This window comes from Corvus kubaryi, unplaced genomic scaffold, assembly GCF_017639235.1.
Source record: "Corvus kubaryi isolate FWS band 111438036 unplaced genomic scaffold, C.kubaryi_AGA036_p1.0 split1-131, whole genome shotgun sequence".
NCBI classification, from domain to species: Eukaryota; Metazoa; Chordata; class Aves; order Passeriformes; family Corvidae; genus Corvus; species Corvus kubaryi.
Window position 1 is genome coordinate 21,293,109 of NW_024582073.1, and position 21,846 is coordinate 21,314,954.

General features: G+C 39.6%; 1 protein-coding gene across 5 annotated transcripts in view; it reads right to left on the reverse strand.

Moving 5' to 3' along the window:
- Positions 1-218: 218 nt before the first annotated feature.
- AFAP1 (actin filament associated protein 1) overlaps positions 219-21,846 on the reverse strand; it is a 114,953-nt gene continuing 93,325 nt past the window's right edge. For 2 of the 5 annotated variants that reach the window (XM_042053488.1, XM_042053487.1), the window contains 10 exons: positions 20,378-20,589; positions 18,824-18,969; positions 15,195-15,312; positions 13,480-13,737; positions 11,606-11,720; positions 10,206-10,370; positions 9,440-9,630; positions 8,543-8,704; positions 6,741-6,791; positions 219-4,022 (listed from right to left, as the gene is read on the reverse strand). In XM_042053488.1, coding sequence (XP_041909422.1) covers positions 3,996-4,022; positions 6,741-6,791; positions 8,543-8,704; positions 9,440-9,630; positions 10,206-10,370; positions 11,606-11,720; positions 13,480-13,737; positions 15,195-15,312; positions 18,824-18,969; positions 20,378-20,589 — 1,445 coding nt within the window. In that variant the 3' untranslated portion in view covers positions 219-3,995. The remainder of the gene's footprint in view (positions 4,023-6,740; positions 6,792-8,542; positions 8,705-9,439; positions 9,631-10,205; positions 10,371-11,605; positions 11,721-13,479; positions 13,738-15,194; positions 15,313-18,823; positions 18,970-20,377; positions 20,590-21,846) is intronic. The other 3 variants (XM_042053489.1, XM_042053490.1, XM_042053491.1) reach the window with 3 other exon arrangements.

Genomic DNA, 21,846 nt, shown 5'->3' on the forward strand with positions numbered 1-21,846 from the left:
TCCATGTTCCATTGCCAGGAGAGTCCTTAGGCTGCATTTAAGTTGCAGAAGGTCATCACTCAGTTAAATGGGGATACAACCAAAAAATACTCATGATAATGTCCAATCATTTTTCAACTGGCACAGGAGAATGGCTCTCAGCTGAGGTTGACTATTGCCAGACGCCTGCTAAGAGGCCACCAACTTCTTGAACTGACAAACACCAAGAAACAACAATGCAAAGCCTTTTTTTGACAGGTAACTTTATTAATAATGGTCTTGGATCTGTCGCACCTACCAGGTGCCTGTCTTTTTTCACACTTTGCAAGACTTTCTGAAGAATAAACTAGAAAGGCAGAAAGTTAGTTGAAGCTACTAAGACACATTTGAAGGTGGGTCTATTTTGAACTTTTTTTTTTTTTAACAGAAGTTTCAATGAATGTGTGTCAAAAAAACTTAAATACACTGAGAAATACAGTAGAAAGGCTATATTTACAGTCAATTATAATGGGCACTGCCAACATATCCAATAACAAAAATAAAACAAAACCTTTTTTTTCATGTTTCTATCATGCTTTTTTTCACAGAGTTTTTTTTAAATATGATTTTGTTTTTTAAAAAATACAATAAGGAAATAATTACATTCTTAATATGAGAACATTATCATACAACATACACCCTGGGCCAATTAATTTGAAAGTGTCTAACAAAACTTGATACTAAATTAATATTCTCCATTTGAAAAATCAAATTGCCACAATCATCTCATTTAAAAAAAACACCTTTGATCCCCCAAAGTCATGATCTGGGTTTTTTTTATAAAAAAAGCATCACCCATTAAAAAGAACAAAACCAAACAAACAATTTTAAAAAAGTACCTGGTACAGTAACAGGCATTTGGTGAGGAAGAACAAGTGTAACATTTTCTTAAAAGACATAGAAATGGTTCAAAATATGAGTTTTCCTTTAAAACAAAAGTCATGTTGCTCTATGGCTGAGTTTGCCTGGTGATCCTGAAATCTAAAAACGGTGAAAATACAAGCTCTGTGGCTCTTTATAAAAAATTGTGCAGCAACAGTGCTATTCAAGGCAACAGAGCACATTTCACAGCACCAACTGTGGTCTACAGAGAGGTTATTTCCCAAGCTTTTTGGTTTTCCCCCTTTCAAAAACTTGGCCATTATGTAGAATAGACTAACGGTGGTGGCTTTGTGGAGCCTTTGCTGGAGAAAGATGTTTAGTTTATGTGGCAGCCCCTATGCAGCAGGCACTACAGGGGCTCAGGGTGCTATAGGTGCTGAGGGGCAAAACAAGATTTTATCCCAAGAATTTTTATAAAATTAAGTGTTCTACAGGTTTACTTGACCCTGAATCAGTGGCAGAAGACTGATAACTAACTTCTTATCATGCTCCTGAGGATTTATTTACAACCCATGTGTTTAAACAGGAAGACTTGATTTCTGTGTGCCCTCCTGTGTGAACTTTAAATTTTGCACAGCTGCTGCAAAAAGGTGCTAAAGGTCCCCTTTGCACTGAGTTATGCTTTTATACTTCCCGTACCTGGCAGTACCTGTTCTGTTTCCTTTTAGCAATTAGCACATGCCACACTTCATCTTCACACTGCACTAGCAGAGCTCAAGGAATGCTGCACCACCGGGGCTGGGGCTCCGTGCACAACCCCAGCACCACACAATTTCTGTTTGCCTGGACACAAATGTGCACATATCTACCTCAGGCATAGATTAAAACCTGTCCTTGCCAAGGAATTTTTCTTTTTTTTTTTTTTTACCATGGGATACGGGGGTGGAAAGAGACAATGCCAATATTGGGTAAACAACACAAGTGATTTGGCTTTTGACTACTCTGCATTACTTGATGTGGGACCACTTCTCAATGGCAACTGTTACATCATTGCAAATGTTGACTAGAAGCCTAATTTGCATTATAAATATGTACAGATATAAATTAAATATTTATTGAAATATACAAATAAATAACTTAATTTGAAATAAAAAGCCTAAATGAACTTACTTTTGCTTCAAATTTGTTTCTGCTATTATTTATGGGAATTTGATGCTGTGTAGTCCATAGTCATACAGTATAGATTGTGCCCTCTAGTTAGAGAGTTAATAAGAAGTAGATGACCTAAACTAATATTAAAAGAGTGTGTTTTCAATGAAAACCACACTGACACTTGCTTTCCTATTATATCTGCATTCCTGTGGCACTTTGTACCAAGTAAAGTCACAAGAAGCAAAGAGCCTTTTCTCATGCTGGGCCCCATTTCTACACTGCTAAGGTCAGTGGGATCCCTGGCCCTAAATGCATTTGGAAACAGGACACAGCCCTGTCTCCTGTCAGCTATCAGGTTTTTGATAGCTCTGTGCCTTCAAATCCCACAAGCTCCTGCAGGAAGCTCTCTGGCATCAGGCTCAGCTGAGAATCCCAGTGTACCCTCCAGGAGTTGCACACACCCATTCCTAAAGGTAAGAGATAATCAGAGATAATCTACAGGCTTGGCCATAAAGGGATGTGATCCTTGATAACTGCTGTCTTGCCAGTTTCTGTGATTTTAATTGCAGTCTTAACTAATTATCAAGACTCCAGCCCTAACATCTGTGATTATCTCAAAATATGTGTAGTATTTTTTTTAATTAATTTTATACTCCTCACAGTTGAGGAGGAAAAAAATCTTGAGAGCATGATTGAAAGCTCTCCAAATGCTTAAAAAAAATACCGAGAAAAACTTAGAAGAAGCCATCTTATTATACGTTCCCCCCCCATCCCCTCCTGATTTTTTAAAACCAATCTTGATAGTTTGAAGGGCTTCAGTGGCAATTTACTGCATATAATTTCTCATGAGTGACATGGATGGAGACAAAGGAAAAGAGATTTTTATAATTTTACAGACTAAAATGCAAGATGCTGTTTCCTAGTAAACAGAAATGGACTCCTGTTTGAGAAAATCCCCAATTATTTGTTAAACTGTTTATAAAAGAGTCTGAAAATTATCACCTTTGCAGTCCATCTTCCTCAAAATAATAGCTGAGGTCTGAAAAGACAAAGGAAACTAAGTACAGCAGTGTTCTATACCTCAAGTTTAACAATACTATATTATAAAAAATAAAACGAGACTGACTGCATAAGTTATTCTGAGTTGCCATTATCTGTTGAGGACTAATTTCAGTTACGTTTTCTTTTTCTTCTTCAAAATGTATAGAAAAGAAGCAGTATCTAAAAATAACCTGTTTGCCTTTTAAAAAAATCAGGAACAAGTCATAGTTCAAGAACATGACCTTTGAAAATGACTGGTGCTTCAGAACAGCAATAAAGAGAACATACAAAACCGCATTTGTCTCAAAGTTTGGCAGCTTTTTATCTCCCAATGACAAAAGCATCTGTCTAAAAAGTATCCAAAAAACACTTCACCAATGAGTCGTTGTCGTCCCAGGGAGGGCGGCGGCACTGCAGAGCTCCTGGGCTGAGCAGGCCTTGCTGCTTCTGTGAGCACATTTCTTCAGTTTTCTTCTGCCATGTGAGCAGCTACCAGCAAAGCCTCTGCTCATGAGTTAGCCCTGCTCTGTGGCAGAGCTCAGAAGGCAGTTTTGCCCTCTAAGAGTCAAGGTTTCACACCAGTCTTCAGCAGTGTTCAGGCCATCTGATGGACTATAGTTAACATGCTGGTTCTGTGCTATTTCAGCAAAGTAAACTTTCAACTGTGACTTTATGCTCCTTTTTAATTCCTATGGTTAGGTTTTTTTTGGTTTTCATTTTCTTTACCAGTGAAGTTGGAAACAAGGAGTTACAGCTAATAAAAAGGGGCACACGTAGTTACACAGCAATACAGTAGAGGGAATACACAGGCAAATTAGCGCCAAGCTACCATTAACTTAACAGAGTTGTAAAACTTCTTATGTTTTATCACTTGATGTGACCTTTCAGGTGAGTCCTTTGCAGCCTATGTCTTGGTCTGTCGTAGGAAAGGCCTTTACGGAAAGTGAGTGATTTTGGTATGTTTATGTTCCATTTTTCATCTCCCATTCCTGGAAAGGCGGGGGGCGGGGGGAGAGGGGACAGGAAACAGATAAAGAAACTGTTAAAGAAATCAGGATATTTCACTGATGTCATCATATCTGCTAAGCCACAGCTGGGGTCAATAACAGTTTTTCCGTTAACTTTGCTGGATTCAGCCCACAAATTAGTTAGGGAATACTAACAAGTGTGTTCTGATAGTCTGTGCACAGCATTCACCCCTCCAAAACTATATACAGGAACTTATTTTCTAGTGCAGTGCAAATAAGCCATGTTTGCTTTCTGCAAAGGGGACTTCTGGAGCAATTCGCTCCCTACAGCTGGTGTAAAGCACTCAGCCCTCCCTGAGTAAGGGAGAGGCTGATTTAAGCACACTCTCTAAATGACTTGTGTGAGACAGCAGGAAGCCCTCAATATCTCTCAGAGCTGACAAGTGATTGCTTTACTGCTCTTCAATTTTTTTTTATTATAAGACTCATGGCAGACACATAACTTGATGGCTAAAAAGAGCAACTTAGCAGAGAGACTAACATGCAGGGTTAAGAAAAACAAGTCAATTTGCATTGCATTTGTTTCCCTTAATCCAAATTAAGCTGTTGCTTGGCAAGTTAAAGAAATTGCTTTGCCTTTCTGTGCCTTAGTTTCCCCACCTGTTAGATGAGGACAAGGACACCATGCACACCAAAACAGGTAATCGATAATGTTTTTGTTCATATGTCTCAGAACAAGGTATTGCCATTTCTTGTGCCACGTAGGTGAAAATCATGAGATTGCTACAGCTGAACACCCAGTTCAATAAAACTTGCAGCTATCGAATGACACCGACAGCATTTCCTAACAGTACAGAGGAGCGGAAGAGCTGAAGCAAGATGGGCTCACCTTAGGACATCCACACTGTACTACTCCCTGAATCACACCCTTACAGCCATCAGGAACTACTGAACAACCACAGAAGATGGCCTCTGGCTCCAGCAATCCCCTTGGAGGAGCCTCCCAGCTGCTCTTTGCCAGGCAGGGGGCTGCAGATTCCTCTCTGACCCATCTAGTCTACAGGCAGCCTCCTGACTTGGCTCCCAACCTGAATTCCTGAATTTAACACTCATTCCACAACATTTAACAGCTCTGACTGAAAAACCATTACTTATGCACGTAAATAGCTGGTTTTTTATGCATGTAAATAGCTGTTTCTGCTGCTGAAAGCAGCAAGAGCATTAGTTTGGCTGGACAGCTGTATGACCATGACACCTCTTCGACTGCTGTAAAACAACAGTAAAGGTCACAGTTGGTGGCTGCTTTAGCAAGATGAAGAAAAACCCTTGGGTTTAAAGGTAGACAATAACTTACTTTGTTTCTAAACTGGTTAGGGTTTTTTAATTTGTTTTTGGGAGGGTTTTTTTTGGTTTTTTGTTTTTTTCATTTAAATGGTGCTTTTACTAAAACTCAGTGTATTTTAAATATTCCCTTTTACTCTTCAAATTATGGTAACTCTAAACTTAAAACACAGTACTGGTAAAAATTGGATTACTTTAAAAACTCTGTTAAGTGTATATTCTCTAGGTATATGCTACCAAAGTCTAAAGGAAGTCCTTGACTAAGCAACTGGGAGGAGAATTTTTGAAGTGTTAAATAAGCCTTGAAAGAAGAAACTACTTTTGCAGGTGCAAAAGAAACTTTTTCTTTGCTTCCACTGCTCCAGCAGGTTCACACCAAGGAAAGAATGTTTAAGTCAGTACTGACAGCTTGACTGGGAGCTGGGAAACCGGGACAGCTCCTTTTCTTCTCCAGTCCTTGAACACAGGAAAATATAAGCTGCTGACATTCACCAGCCCACTAGTTTAAAAAAAAAAAAATCAGAAATAATAATTTCAGTTTCCTTGCTGCACATAACAATTTGGTTTCAGAAACTAATTTGATATTTAAATGAGTATGTGAAATGTTTAAATAATACAGCAAGGATATTTGAATCTTTTTACTTCTCGGGGACTACTAACGCAGAATATTGTTTTCCATATTTTAATTACAGTCTCCATTTCTAGCCAAGTACAGATTAGACAAAATTGCAATTAAAATGCCTTCTGGCTTCTTAAAAGTACGCATAATTACCTTCTAAAAAAAATTTAAAGATACTTGCAAACAGAAAAGTTTAAAAATTCAAATATATGTATGCATATATGTGTATATGTACAGTGTATGTCCTGAACAGCCAATCCCCAATTTGCTGTTCGTTAACACTTAACACTAGATCTGTCTTACTGCTTCTCTCTGTACTTCCTTCTAATGTTAGTGTATCGGAGAGGAGAAAGCTTTTGGTGGCACAGCTTCCCAAACTGCCGTCCCAGGTGCCTGACGTCCCCTCCCAGGCTCGGCTGTGCAGGGCACAGAGGCACAGAGCAGCAGCAGCTGCCCCAGCACACGCACAGTGCTGCTGGCTGGTGAGCACGGCCGTGACACGAGGGTGGCTGCAAACACAAGGCTGGCAGGTGACAGGCTCAGCATCCTCCGTGCAAGGAAAGGGCAAGAAGGGAGGTATTCAGTGCATTCAAATACATACCAGGGGAAAAAAAAGGTATTCTGACATTTTGAATGTTTCTACAACTCCCTCATAGCATTGGGAGATCTGCCAGCTGCTGGAGATGCAAGCGCAAGCACAGACGTGGAATCTGTTTCACTCCCACAAACTGCACTGACATCCATGCGTGGAGAGCCAAGTTCTGCTCTGGGATACTCACGTGTGACGCCCTTTCCTGAGCCACATCTACAAGGCCTGGGCTCACTCGCAACTGCAAAAGGCCAAAAGAATTGAGAGCCAAATTCCACCCCCGCACATGTCCAGCAACCCCCGAGCGTGGGGCGTGCTGCAGATGTGCACCTGATGGCAGCTGTGGCTGCCAATGGGCTGAGAACAGATTGGGTTGCGCTATCTAATTCAGCAAAATTTCACTCTTAATATTTAGTGCATGAGGTTTTAGGAAAAAGCTGTTAAAGCTGAATTGGATACTTCGAGTTATTTTTCTCAGCATGGGAAAAACACACTTAGTTGCTCCATATCCTTTTTGATTAGCCTAATCCTATGTCCAAGATTCCTCTGCTAAAAAGCCTGACCAGCTTATTGTGCCATCCAAAACACACCGACACAAAAAAACACAGCAGGGTTTTTCCTGTATGGTATATGCTGGGCATAAGAATGTCCTATAGCTGGAAGGTATTCTTTACACCAAAAATGTTTATGTTTTTACAGTGCCCTGGTTCCTCCAGCTGTAACAATTAGACGGCTGGATTTAATGTGCCTGTCCAGCACAAATCCATTTGCAAGGACTGTCCTCTGCTATTCCCTGAGTATTGCTGAGCTAACATCCACATCTCAGACAAAGTGTACAGTTAGAGATGATATCATTATGGGACAAATTAGGGTATAATTGGAATACACAGATAAGCTTTAGAGCACATAAATCCTTCTTCAGGTTTGAAACATAAGCTGCAAACATCAAAGTTGATTAGAAGTGAAACCTATTAGGCCGAGTGTAATTATTCTTAGTTGGATTTAAATGAATCAGGCTAACTGGCAAGAAAAAGCAGTTGATGTCCACGGAAAGGGGGTAGAAGAAGGGTGAGAAAGCTCTCACAAAAGGTATAGCAAGAGAAAAAATTCTATTATGATAATTTAATAATAAAATAATTTTTTGAGATGCTGATTTTTCAGTATCTACTACATTTAGGCTCCAAGCTCATGCTCAGACACTGGAAATGCATATAATTACTGAATACATGTAACAAAAGTTACTTGAAAGTTACTCCTGATACAGAAGACATCAATGAAGAAAAGAAATAGCCTGCATGAAAGACAAGTGTTTATGATTATTACCATTTATAATTACAACTAGCAGTGAACTACCAAATAAACAAAAGCTTGGGCCCAACACTAATACTGTCACCCTTGCTTATGTGTTGCCCACATGCTTATGCTGCCAGCAAATTTAGCCCAGAAGAATGGTCATACAAATCCCATTTAAACTAAACCACAAAAGTCAGAAAACTGTAACAATACAAGAGGATGGCAAATTTCAGCCTGGTACTTGCAAGACTAAATTAAAATAATTAAACTTTTACTTTTAATGTACATTGAGTGGATACTTGCACAACACATTGTTATTTATTATAATGTACATCTATTCTGTCCTTGCACTGGCTGGAAAAGATCAGACCCAGTCTTGTGCCATTTCTAATCACTTACTATAACAGTGCTCTTTTAACCACTTCTCTGCTACACAGAGTAGTGAACACATGGACTGTCTACACCACAGACCACTTACCTTGCAAATTAAATCTATAAAGCAACAAAGAAAAACATGGAATGAGAGTCAAATCTGTCTCCCAAACTACTTACCAATTCTTCTGCAAAAGGTTCCCCAAACCAGCAGTATTTATGTAGTAATACAAATAATTTAGTTATTCTCTCCTTAAGGCTAAATAAGACTTTGTAAGAAAGTAGGAAAAAGCACAGAAAAAGAAAATTAGACATTAGTTCTCTCACCTTTGCCTTTCGAAGGACATGGCCTCGACATGGAGAATTGTTTGATGAAGGAGGTCGCTTCAGAGCTGCTGCACTGTTCACAGGGATGGAGCATTCAGTATCACTGGTATCACAGCTGGAGATTGGAGAGTTTTCCAAAGTTCGGTGCTTGAAAATTGGAGACTAATGAAGAGTGAAAAGCCTGTGTTGAGTTTCCTCCAAGCAGTCAGACGTGCAGTGTTTTCTAGTTTAGATTCAGCACTACAAATCTTTTTTTAAACGAAACTATATTCATAATAATGATGGATAAATGAAAAACTGATTAGAACAAAAGAAAAAAACCAATGTGCATGACTGCTATGTGATGAAAATTGAAGTTTCTTTTCTGTTAAACAGTGATGGGTCTGACTAAACAACTGTGGATAATCCAGAGGAACTGATGTATTCCTCTCTTATGTGATGGCTGCTTCACACACAGATCTATAGCATAAGCTGGGACTGCCAAGCTCCACCGTGAATGTGGGAGATGTAGCCCTTGCAAAGTGTGACAGCAGCTGATAGGGGACCAGCACAAGCAGGTCTCCATCACTGCACGATGACTTGGTGCATTTAAATCTCCCTGGCCTGGAGCAGTAGCTCACTTCCTGCACTTCTATAACCACCGAGGACAACAAGATGTTGGCTTTTGCACGTTATCCCAGCACTTACTGCCTGTGATTCCCACGTCTACCTGATCCCTGCTGTTGTAGAAAATGTAAATAACACAGAAAGGCATTTAATACTGCTCTTATTTCTTGGGTGTAATAAACCATTACAAAACTCTCATTCTTATTCATTTTTGCTGGAGCTGAGAAGGCTGAGCACCCCATGAGCACAGCCCATGGTACTGGGACTTGCAAGTTTAATAGCTTTGCATACCTGTGGACTTGATGTTCCTGATTTGGGTTCAATAGCCAAGCCCAGTGTGATGCCACCAGCCAAGGCTTTCTTAAGGCTCTCCTTCACCTCAGTCAGTTCTAGCTCCAGGTTTACACGCTCAGCCTCCTTCTGTTTACATTCCTCTTCCAACTTCTTTAACTTGTCTTCAAGAATCACTTGGGTCTTCCTGCCTGTCATTCAGAGCAATTTTATTATTTCAATAAAAAGGTTAAATTGACACTTAAAGAAATTATTTTCTTTCTAAAAAGTAAGGAAACAAGGCCTCTAAATATCAGTGACATGAAACAAAAGTTAGGTACTTTACATAGAACACTTTTTTCATGTAAAAAAGCTTAGTGACATAAATCAAATGCCTTCTATCAAGTGTCATTCCTAGATATCTAGTCTGATTTCAAATTAGTGTTGTTTTTTTTATTTTTCTGTATCATAAAAATGTAATTAGCTAGTCACAAAAAAATTATTCCCGTGTTCTGCTTATCTGAAATCCTCATCAGTGTAATTCCTTACATGTGTGTATACATACATACACATATATAAAGTAAGTATATACACTGACACAGTACGTATTTTTATCTTACACATTTTGTATCTATATAGAAAGCAAATACAGACATTACACAGCATTGCTCAGCATCAAAACCAAGCCTTGTTTAGGGTGACATGTCTTCAGCACAGAATACAAAGCGGTTTGGATAATTAAGCCTAATTCTCAGGTGAGAATTCAGCACAAAAAAGCACCTCATACCAGCATTGACTTCAATGGCAGCACGCAGATCTTTTCTCTCTTTCCGGAGCTGGGCCAGCCTATTCCGGAGGGCTTCTTTTTTCTTTAGTAGCTCCTCCTCTTTGCTTTGTAATCTCTTTGCATCTGCCTCCACACGATTCTTGCCGTATTTGTACTGCTCTGCATCTGCATGTGTTAGATGGTTTCTTAAATTAGGGTTTAAACTAACAGTACAATGCTGAACTATTCCCTGAGAATAAACACGACATGAAGCATGTCATGGTTCCCCATGGCAGGGTTGTTGGAACTAGATGATCTTCAGGGCTCCCTTCCAACCCAAACCATTCTATAGTTCTATGGTTTGAGAAAAAGGTTTGCCATTCCTCTTCCACTGGCTCTTTCTCAAGGTCCATGATTTCTGCCAAGTTCTGCAGCACAGCTACAACGGTATGGGAGAGAGTTTGTTCTCTATATTTACATGTGGAAGATGAGAAATACCAGTTACCTTACAGAACACTGGTTCTAAAAATAGCCTTGCCTTTCTCTGTAGTTCTGAAGATGGAAAAGAGGCTCCTCTCCAGCTATGAACCCTTCATTTTTAATTGGAAGGGTCAGAGGAAAAAATACCTGCTTGGCCTTTTGGCTGGCTTTCATTCCTACTTCAAATGCACATCTTTTCTGACCTGACATAAGAGATACAAAGATGTTCACACTTCTTTGATTCTTGACAGCTTTCTTTTTCTTTTTTAATTTCCCATACAAATGCTTTCACTTCATGGCTTACATTTGTGGTCTATTTCATATCACAGTGCCCTCTATAACTCTGCTCCAGTTGCAGACTCAAAGAAGATAGGTCAGCTAAGAGATCACTTTGTCTGTTGCATATCTGAAGGCAAACTCTATGATATGAAATCATTCCTGACAAAGAGTTGTTAAGCCAGTTTTGGTCAGTTAGAAGCTACTTTTGTCCTAAAGTCTAACACAAATTTTTCTTATTACCATTAAATCCATGACTTCTTAAGTAAGACTTCATTAGTAAGTCCACTTTTGAATAACACAGTGTTCTTACGTCTACACCAGCTTCTCATCCTCATTTTCCAACAGGAAGACACAATTCCTCTCTGCCCCAAATGTGAAGTCAGTATTCCCTTTTTTTCCCTGCTGTCCTCATGACTTTGCAGCCGTGAGTCCACATTTCATATTTATCATTCTCCCATATGACACCCTTTTCTTGTGTGGTGTGGCAGGAGTTAAGTGACCAATCTATCTCCTATTCAAAGTCTTGGTGGCATCTCCTCCTCGGCCTCTCAGCCCCACAAGAACCACAGTGGTTCTTTACCTTGTCTACTAAGACAAGAGCTCTTTCGGCTACCCTCCTGACTCCACTCCCAAGTGAGGCAGCAGTGAGGACAGATACTTACTGGATGCAGTGCGTTTCACACAGGAAACTGTTTCAGGTTTCTTCGGCTGGCTATTTAAAGTTCTTGCTTTTCCGGCGATCCCATTAGTAGTCACAGGAGGCTTCTTGCCTTTAAACTGTTTGAAAACAAAAGTACAAATGGGCTCCAGCTATTCCTGTGCCACTGGCATTACTTTCACCCTTTCATCAAGGGCAGAGCTTGACAGAAAGCCGCTTGCTCCGAGAGCCTTAACAGAGCACATTGATTGAGCTGGAGACGGCGCTTCCTCCAGAGGTGCCTCTGGGAGCTGCCTGCTCAGTGGGAGCCGTGCCAGCAATCACAGGATAACAAGGGGATGAACTCCCCGTCTCTGGCAGCATCATGGTTTCCAAGGTGTTTAGATCTCTGGCATTTACAATATTAGGAAAGCCATTGCAAGGCAGAAAAAAATGTGCCTTTGAAAAATTTTTGCAGTTAGGATTCTTGAAACACAAGTTTGTCAGAGAAAATTTCATACAGAAAACCCACCAGGGTTTGCCACACAAAAATTCAACACTTTCCTATTTACTATATGTCCTTGCCATCCTTGTGGTGGATTTATTTTTTTTTTAAACAATATAATTATGACATGTTCTTAAGTGCTAGGGGTTAACATATTGTTTACCCCTTATACAATTTCTAGCTACTAATTAAAAGCTTTTCTTACTTAAAAAACCCTCTCATAATGGCCAGACAGTCTCACAAGATTACCAGGAACAGAACATTTCATGTTCAAGGGGTTTCCATTTAGATGGCTCACTGCAATGAACTGAACCCAGGGAAGACAACCCTGTCCTGACTAATCATGGTGTTTCCATGGAGTATGCTCCAGCCAAGCACAGGGCATATGTGTGCCATGCTCTGTTCTCCTGCTTCCAAAAGTTTGTGAGGACTGAATTGAGAGTGCACTGAGAAGCTTGCTGCTGCAGTAATTTATTGCTCATGTCCACCTCCAATTCTGCAACTGTGCTGAATTCTAATATCCCAATATGAGGTTTCTGTAAGGGTTGAGTTAATGCACAGTATGACAGGTACCTTATACAAGGGAAACACTTATCTAACTGTTCCTTGTCAGATTAAATTGAAAACCACCCATCACTGTGATATATTCACAGGTTTATGCCAATGACCAGCTTTCAGAGACCAGCTAAGGGCTCTGAGAGGCTCCTGGCATAGCTGTGAGCAAGGCTTGCTCTGCTCCCCTGCTGGGTTGTGCCCATCTGCTACAAGGCTGAGCATACAGGACTTTGTAGATTCATGTTCAAGCTAAGGAACTAAAGCCTGAAGCCACCCTCAGAAAGCAGCAGACAGGGGCTTATTTTTTTTTTTATGGGGAAGAAAATAATAGGCAGTAATATAAAGATGGTATACATGAATATAAACAACATAATTTACTAAATATATAACATCAAGTTATTATATATATGCATATTCACAAAATATATAACCATAGTAAACATGATATATAGATTAACAATTCTAAAGAGCCAGATTTGCTGTCACCGTCAGGTCATATTTCACCTATCTTTTTTTCGAAGACATCTCTGCCTGAGGAGCCAGAAGGTAGCTAGACATTCATTCAGGTTAAGTGTGGAAGGTCCCATTTATTTTTTTCTTATTATTCACAATCGATAAATCATCAAGAACATGTGGGGAAAGCCTTTCCCAGGTACCACTACTTCCACACTGGAATTTACAACTTCGCAAACCTGCTTCATTTGCAGTGGGCTCATAACTAAACTCCAGGCACTTCAGTGCTAACACTAAGAGAACTTAATAGTCCCTTCAGATAACAACCAGATAAACAGAACAGCCAACAAATAAAAAGCTTTGTTAAGTATTAAATAGTACAGTACCTGCGAGCCAGATCCCCTCCCCACAGCAGAGGTATTAGTGACAGACTGAGCAGAAGACAGATTGGATGAGACAGGGTATTTGTAATGGTTAGAGGAGAGTTTGTCAGTAGATAACCTATTGGGTTTCCTGTCAGCTGGCGGATAGCGCGCAAAGATTTTTGGAGACGGCAAATTATCGTACAGGCCTGCGTTATCATAAAGCATTTCTTCTCCAATGTTCCTGCTACGAGAAGAAGGAAAGCCATCTTCTGGTTCCCACTGCAACACATACACCTCAGCAGTTAGTGAACAATACACCATGCAGAACCTCCTAAGTGAAATTAAAACATTAGTGATGCTTTGGACTGTAGTAAGCCCTTAGTGCTTAGCAAGCATACAATTACTACCTACACTTAAATTATTTAGGAAGTGGGGGTATTTATTTCCAGTGTGGAAAGCAAGCATTGCATTCCATGGCTCACAGCCTCAGCCCTGAGCATGTTCCATAGTATAAGCACACCTATTACCCTCGCTGTTTCATGGACTGCACCTTCAGCTGGTAGCTCTAGCACCAAGGGGGCACAGGCAAGACTGTGTTAATGGGGATACTCACAGTTTACACAGATGAATCCATGGGATTATATCTGGTACATGAGTTGTTAAAAGTAATATGGCCTAGCAGCTATCAGAAACCAAGAGGGTTTTTTCTAGTTTGTTTTTCTAATTTCTTCAGGCTGCATGTCTTTCCCATGAATATCAGCTGCTGGTATGCTAGCACTACATTTTATTTGATGGAGATTTATTATTCTGAGCTACAAGAGCTGAAATAGCTCTTTTTTTTTTTTTTAGTTTTTAGAAAAATGGAAAGTTCAACAATAGTACTCCAGTGATTCAGCTGATTAACCTTAAAAGAAACCAACCTGGGTTGCTAAATATCCTTCCTTAACCCATCCTGGCCATGGCAGTACACTGGTGAGCACATCCAAGAAGTACACAGAGACTGCTTCCACACGAGTGATCATGCACTGTTCCCAAGAGGGGATTTCTAACTTCTTTCTGACATTACTGACATATTGGAGGACTGAATATCCAGTCCATTTCACACTTTGAAACTCTTAATTTCTCTTGAGTTCGCCCTTAGTGAGGCCTTTAGGCAACAGCATGAATTAAGACCTGACATGGGCTGTAGCTCCCCTGTAAATGTTCCTGAGGACCATATATTGCTATTGGGTAGCATCCACTAAATGTTAAATCCTATAACACATCTGCCTATGATCAGCTCTGCAATTTATGAAGGTGGAAATGACCACTGTGGTTCTTCTTTGGGACAAGCAGCACCTGCAGTCCTCAGGAACACAGCTGCAGGGACTGAGAAGTGTTTGGGTTTTGGTGTTTTTTCAACAGACATCAAAAATTAACTGAGTCCTTAATTTTGCCTGTTCCAGTGTGATCTAAAAAATACCTCCTCGAGTGAGTATTATATTCAAGGACTTGGCAACAAATCATCAATAGGCAACTGCTTTCCAAATGCACATTGGCTCACATGCAGGTTAATGTAAGCAATATGTCCCATGCCCATATAGTCTATAGGTGTGAGAGGAGTTTGCAACCCCCAATCAAAAACATATGAGTTCATCTGGAAACTGCCCAGTGAGGATCTTTAGATAATACAATTTTCAGATGTCCACGCATTCAACACATGCAAACCATTTGTTCTGTGCACATTCAATTCTTACCGATCCATTTATGCAGGGAACATCATCATAATGAAGTGCCATTCCACTTGGACAGGCGTAGCCATTGGCAGTGCTTCCCCGGTACGGATTTGTAGATATAACTCGCCTGTTCATGAAACTGAAAAATGCAAAGTAAAAATAATAAAAACCAGCACTTACACTTAAGCCTAGATGATGATTCAGTGGTATATTCCCCATGCCCGATTATGTAGCCTGGAAGCACAGCGCTTCTCACTTTCTTCAGGGCAGTTTTTCTTTGCTACTCACACATTGCTGGTACAGCCAATAACACAACATATGTTCCTGTTCTCCATTCTTACAGTGGGGATACGACTGCCTGAAGGCCAGGAGGGTAACAGCTGTAACTGCTCAGTGGCATGTTTACATGGGAACCTGCTGATCTCTGTTATACACCAGCCTGCCAGGGTCCCAGAAACACTCCCTTGTCTGCACTGAGGAGAAGCAGGTGTTTCTGTGTGCATGTATGCTCAGGGGGATGCAAACTTAGGATATGAGAGAACCAAGAATCAAATCCAGCAAAAATTTGAAAAAACCCCATGGAATTTCAATGAAATCTAACTTATATCTATCAAATTTCCTGAATAATTACTTCCTCAAAACCTGGGAATTTTTCTTTTCTATATCAGAACTTTTGGCTGGCTATGGCACTATGCTTCCCAACTCCCTCTGGGTAACTGTGCATGCAAATACTCTATATGCTCATTCTTGATCTGTTACACATGGTGGACCTGAGTCCTCTGGAAATTCAAAAGGGATATACATATATATAATATATTTTAATTTCTTTCCCTTTATCCTGTCCCAATCAACACTGTTGCTTTTTTTACTGGAATTCTGCACAGCACATGAGATATCAAGAACTAAATCAGGTTTGCAAAGATCTAACAATGCAGAAAAAAGCAGAGTCATGTCTGACAGCAATAATGACCCCGAGAGTGAGTTTTCCTTTGTAGCAACTGCTGGAATTGAATAAGGTATAGAGTGAGATCCCAAATAATTCCTTTCCTATAGTTTCAGGTGTACGTGAATGGGAAAACATGTTTTCCATCCCAAACAATGGCACTATTCAGAGTCTGTGCTGACATTCATAAAATATGATAAAGCACTGCTAAAGCAGAGAGGGTCTTCTGTAGCACTGGCAGCAGCTCAGGAATGCTGTGGTTTTAACAGTTGCTTTCTGTTGGCTTTGGAATAACACGGAGTCCATTGAATTTCTCATTCAAGAGGGAGAACTGAGGCTCACCTGAGCCACGGGAGACCTGGGCTCACAGGAGGGATGAACCTGCCCAGCTCGGTGTGAACCTTTCAGGGCAGTGTGAGGGGTGGAAAAACCATTAGAGAGAAGCTTTTCTTACTTCAAACAAACTAACCTCAAAAAGCCCAAGGAAAATTCCATGATAAAAATGTTTTCAACTTTATCTTAACTCATACCTTACTAGACATTATTAAAGGTCTGCATTTGTTTACTGGTCTTAAGGAAGAGCATTGCTCAAGTGTTTCTGGTTGGCCTGAAGAACTGTGTTTGGAGTTGTTGCTGTATTTTTTTCTAGTTAAGAGGCTCCAATTACAGTGATACACAATAACCATGTCTGAAAGCTGGGATATTCATTAGTGGCATCTCATGCACCTGTAGTAACTATTTCCACCACCAAAGGAAGGTAAGATTTATCTAAGTAGCTAGAAACAATTCATAATCATTATTTCAGTAATCCTCATTAATCATGTTTTCAGATGCATCCACGCAAGTTAATTGTATTTGGAAATTGCCAGAAGGAAAATGGAGAAACTTCCCTGGAAGCACTTCAGCTTTTCCTAGATACCTAATGATTTAGACGAAGGAAATGGATGGGGCTATTAATGAGGAGCCGATAGTTTTGAAAAGCATCAATCTTAGGAAGTGAATAACCAATAATCTAAAGTGACTGAGTGACAAACTAAGCTTTAATGATAGCTGCATCTAATTTGGAATAGTGATATTCATTCTATAAAGGGCAAATGTAGTGTTTCATTAACATTTAAGTATCATTGTAATTTCTCCTCATTTTCTAGCAGTAGCTGAAAATCAGCAGACAGCTACTTTGTTGCTTATCAGCAAGCCCTTACAGGCTCTTAAAGACACCCAATGAATTTTAACTATTTCTTAACAGGGAAATGCTGCTATTTTGCAAGTTGCTTGATGTTCCTTTCTAACATGTGGTCTAGTTGCATATGTTTTTTCACTTGGCTCCAATTAGTACCACATTTGTGCAGAAAAGGAAAGCCACGCAGAATTCAGGGGGAAAAGGTTACCACTCTACTTCTCTTAAACGTGGTTATTGCTAGATACTGACTGAAGCAAAAATATATGTCAACACAGGATAAACCTTTTGAGCCCTATTAACTTTTAAACAAATATTAACGTAAGTCTGCATGCTAAGTGCATTTTAATTCTATCAAAATTTGGTTTTCACAAAACTGGGCCTGTGGTAACACTGAACCACTTTGATTTCTATCAGAAGTCATTCAAACCAGACTCTGATTGAAGCTGGGCATTTTCCCTTGTTAACTTCTCTTGGCACCTAGCTAATGGCACTAGGATCTTCTTCTGGAAAACTCCAAAACTTTTTTCTTTTTTTTTTTTTTCTTCATTTTCTATTTGTTTAAAGTCATGATGGGCAGATGGAGTGTGATTCTCTAATGTATTAAGTCACACAAATTCCAAATTAGTCTGGGGAGTGTCATTTTGCAGCGGGATGAGGGATGATGCCTTTGCCAGCTGTCTTCTTAGGCCACCCACTTTCTGACTGCAGGGAACAACTGCAGCAGGGCACCCCCCTGTCCCAACTGTTTCTTCACTCCCATTTCTAAAAAACTCATCTAACCGAGGAAAAATGATGGTCTTTTCCCAACAAAGACTTATTTAATGCCTAAAATGATTTGAACATGTAAATCACTGTATATGCTAAGTATGCATTACTCCTTTTAGCACAGGATCAGCAATGGGGAATTCACTGTACTGATTTGCAATTTAAGCAGCTTCCATGCTGCACCCTCGAGACACCTTTCCCAATTTCCACCTCCTGTATTAAACACCAGAAATTAACTGGACTGAGGTGAGCTTGATAAAATTTTTAATTAATCAGAACTTGAGAAGGAAACACTGATTATGTGTCTACGCAAGACTTATATTTGCTATACACTGTGAGTGTGCAGCATATATTGATCAATAATATGCTGTATATTTCCCTATATGTACAGCAAATGCAGACAATAAATGTGAATTACATAGCTGCATATTTCAGAATATTTGTTCTCTTCCAGGGATAGTTCTAAGATTTTAAGCAAAATAAAATATTAAAATATAGCATTTGGTAAGGGCACTTACTGAAAAAATTGGTAAAGATTTGAGTAAAGTTGCATAGTGCCGTGCATCTTTTACAGAATTTAGCAGGATTCCAGCACAATAATCATGAACACATCTAACATGCTGCAATGCTGAAACACTTCAGGAGTTCAATATCTGGCAAAGGGGGAAGCAGATTTTGATAAGCTGTGCTGGCAGTGGAGCTAATATATGGATATAAATTCTCAGAGCACTGGAAACGGCCGGGTAGCTGAATGCCTCTCACCAGAAGGTCTGTTTCGCAGCCTGGATCACGCTTGCCGTCATTTCCACGTCGATGTAGTCGTAGTGCAGAGCTCCAGGATCTGTTGAAGACCCCGTTTCTGCCAGTAAAATTCCTATCCATCTGCCCATGTCTTCAGAGGAGGAGGCCTGCAAGGAGAGGGCAAGAACGTGGGTCAGGTCTTTGCTCTGCCACTGGGCTGAGCATTATTGCAAAAACATGCATTCTTCTTGGTTGACAAATTGCTACCACATTGTACAAGAGGCTCTGGTTTCACTCTGCTGAACTCCTAAAAACCCCAGGATTTCATATTAAATCTGCTTTGCTAGAAGGAGGGCACTTTAAGTAAGCTATGTGTTCATCAGTTATGATGTTACACAAAGTGGGCAATCCACAAAAAAGAAGGAAAAATAATCGTTTAAGGCTTGCTTTAGACTTCAGAATATTGAAAGCTTTAACATAATTATTTTCCTATGTTAGGCTGGGGGATTTTTAGATAGCATGACTCCTGAGAAGAAAGTGTTACTGCTAAACAGGAACAAGAGGGAAGAGGGAATGAAATAGTGAGGAGATTTTAACATTGCTTTTTGAAAAATTTTACTAAATTTGTCTAGATGATGGTATTCATTTTCCTGATGACACAAGTAACAGCATTAATAATTGCTTCAAGTCACCAATTCAAAAGTGACAAGTAGTGAAACAAATAATGGATAAAAGTAGCAGGGGAAAGACAACAATTTGTCATTAACAAATTTAGCAGTTTCTAAATTTCTTATTTTTATTTCATTGTTTTTCACAGTTCTTTGATATTTTTTCTGGATTTTCAAGTTCTTTGAACTGCTATCATATAACAGGTATGGTTACAAGGACAGGAGACACAACCTGTAGTCAGAAACCCAAAGCAGTCAAAGTGCCTGTCCTGCCACTGAAAGCAAAAGGTTGCCTCCTGCTATATCCTCATTATAGTTGGCTTTAAGTGTATTCTCATTTAAGGTTTTAAAATACGATGAATAAATAAATATGATGAATATCCTGACCCACCTAACACAGAGGAAGATGTGTGCCTGTGAGGAGTGTCAAGAGAACAGCAGACTGCTGGCACACTGCATTTTCTTAAATGCACAACTGTATTAATACAGACACAGACTGAGCAAAAGGAGTTCACATAAATAGCAGACAAATGAAAGTTAAGAGTTTTAGAGCTCCCATCTACAGTAATCCATTATTTAAGTATTGCAAAGTTATTTACCCAAAGTACTTATATCACTGATACAAAAGTGTGCCTAGAGAAGGAACAGGGATATTTTAATACCAAGGTAAGACGAACATCAGTGCAGAGAAAAGTATTTTACTGAGAAGATTTCTGAACTACATTTAATCTCAGTTCTTTCTTTGTCTACAATATTTAATATTTATTTTCTCCTTCCAATATTTTTCAGCTCTGCAATAATATCATTCCAAAGATTTTTTTTTTTTTTGAATGGACAGACACAGGTTGTATGCAAGTGCTTCTCTAAGTCAGCTTGTGGGAGTTCCTACAAGTCACAGCTATTGTACCTCAAGCACAGCGACCTCCTGCCCATTCCGGAGCAGGCGGAAGGTCAGGGGGTGCTTCGAATCCAGTCCCAAGATGACTTCACAGCCACGGAGAGGGATAGAAACAATGTGTGTCTTCAGATCTGTCCTGTCCTTGTGGAAAATGAGTTTATTGTCCTTCACTCTGCACCAGCGCTCACGCCAGCGGTTATTAGAGAGCACGTTGAGATATCCTGCAATAAAATGAAATGTGAGATATTTTACTCCTGACTTCTTCTGAAAATGAAAAAAAGAAGAAATTTACTTCTCAGTGTAATGCTAGCCCTTACATAACTTGTTCCTCTTCTAATAGAAAGTCCAGATGGATTTTAGGAAGACAAGTAAATGACCCTGTCCCACTTCTTCTAACGAAAACTTTCACCGTGCCAATAACCTAGAAAAAGTATATAAATATGTGATCCAGCTCATGTGCAAATGGCTGTTCTGTGTCAGTCTCTGCAGCAGCTGGACATGCAGGAGCACACAGGTCCCCAGGACTTCAGTAAGAATGGGAGAGGGACACTGAAAAAAACCAGTACATACACAGCTAATGTACTCACTCTGCCTCTCTGTGGGTAATGACTGATAACTGTGGCTGACCAAATTTTTCTGGGAAAATCACAGCTCATATTAATATTAATTAGGTATTGAAATATCTTCTGTAACATCCAAAAGCAGTGTTTAAAAGACCTACTAAGTTTTGATGCTCTATGTTGTAATCTCACTTAGAAAGAAGAATGCGCATCTGGTTTGCAACACTTGTAAACCAGACTGAAAAGAAGGCAACCTTTGTTACCTATCCAAATAAAACCAAAAATTTTTAAAATCCAAGAAGTAAATACGATACAGTATCCTTACATATTAAAAAGCCATTAACAGATTGTCTTTTAAACCCACCCACTTTTCTTACCATGCTCTATATCGATATAGTGTCTAGGCATATAACATGATTAACCACGCAGTGTTTTGCGGTTTTCCTTCTCTGCACCAGAGGAACAATCATTCCAGACTCAAACCTTACAATCAAAGCAATGCCCATTTTTCCTGCCTCAGTACAGTTTGGGAATTGAAAAAAAAACCCAACCCAAAACCTTTTAATTTTTGCTTCCATGTTACAAACGGTACATGAATTCAGCATGTTGCTGCTTCCAAACAGGCTATGATGAGGGAAAGAAATGATATCTTGCAAAAGCCAGAAGTGAGGTTAAAAAATCGTCTTCTATCTCAGACATGATTTTCATTTAATCCTGTTGGAGAGATCTGTCTTTGGTTTTCATTAAAACTATGACTTATTGTTCATTTTTCTGGGTTTTCCTTCCAACATTATGGTTCCAATGTCAGAGTGTGATCCAACAGGATGTAGCAGATCAGAATTGTGCACATCTTGGAAGGTGCTATAAAAAATGAGGATGTGCTTAATCCTCTGGTTTTGGCTCCTTGTGATAATCACA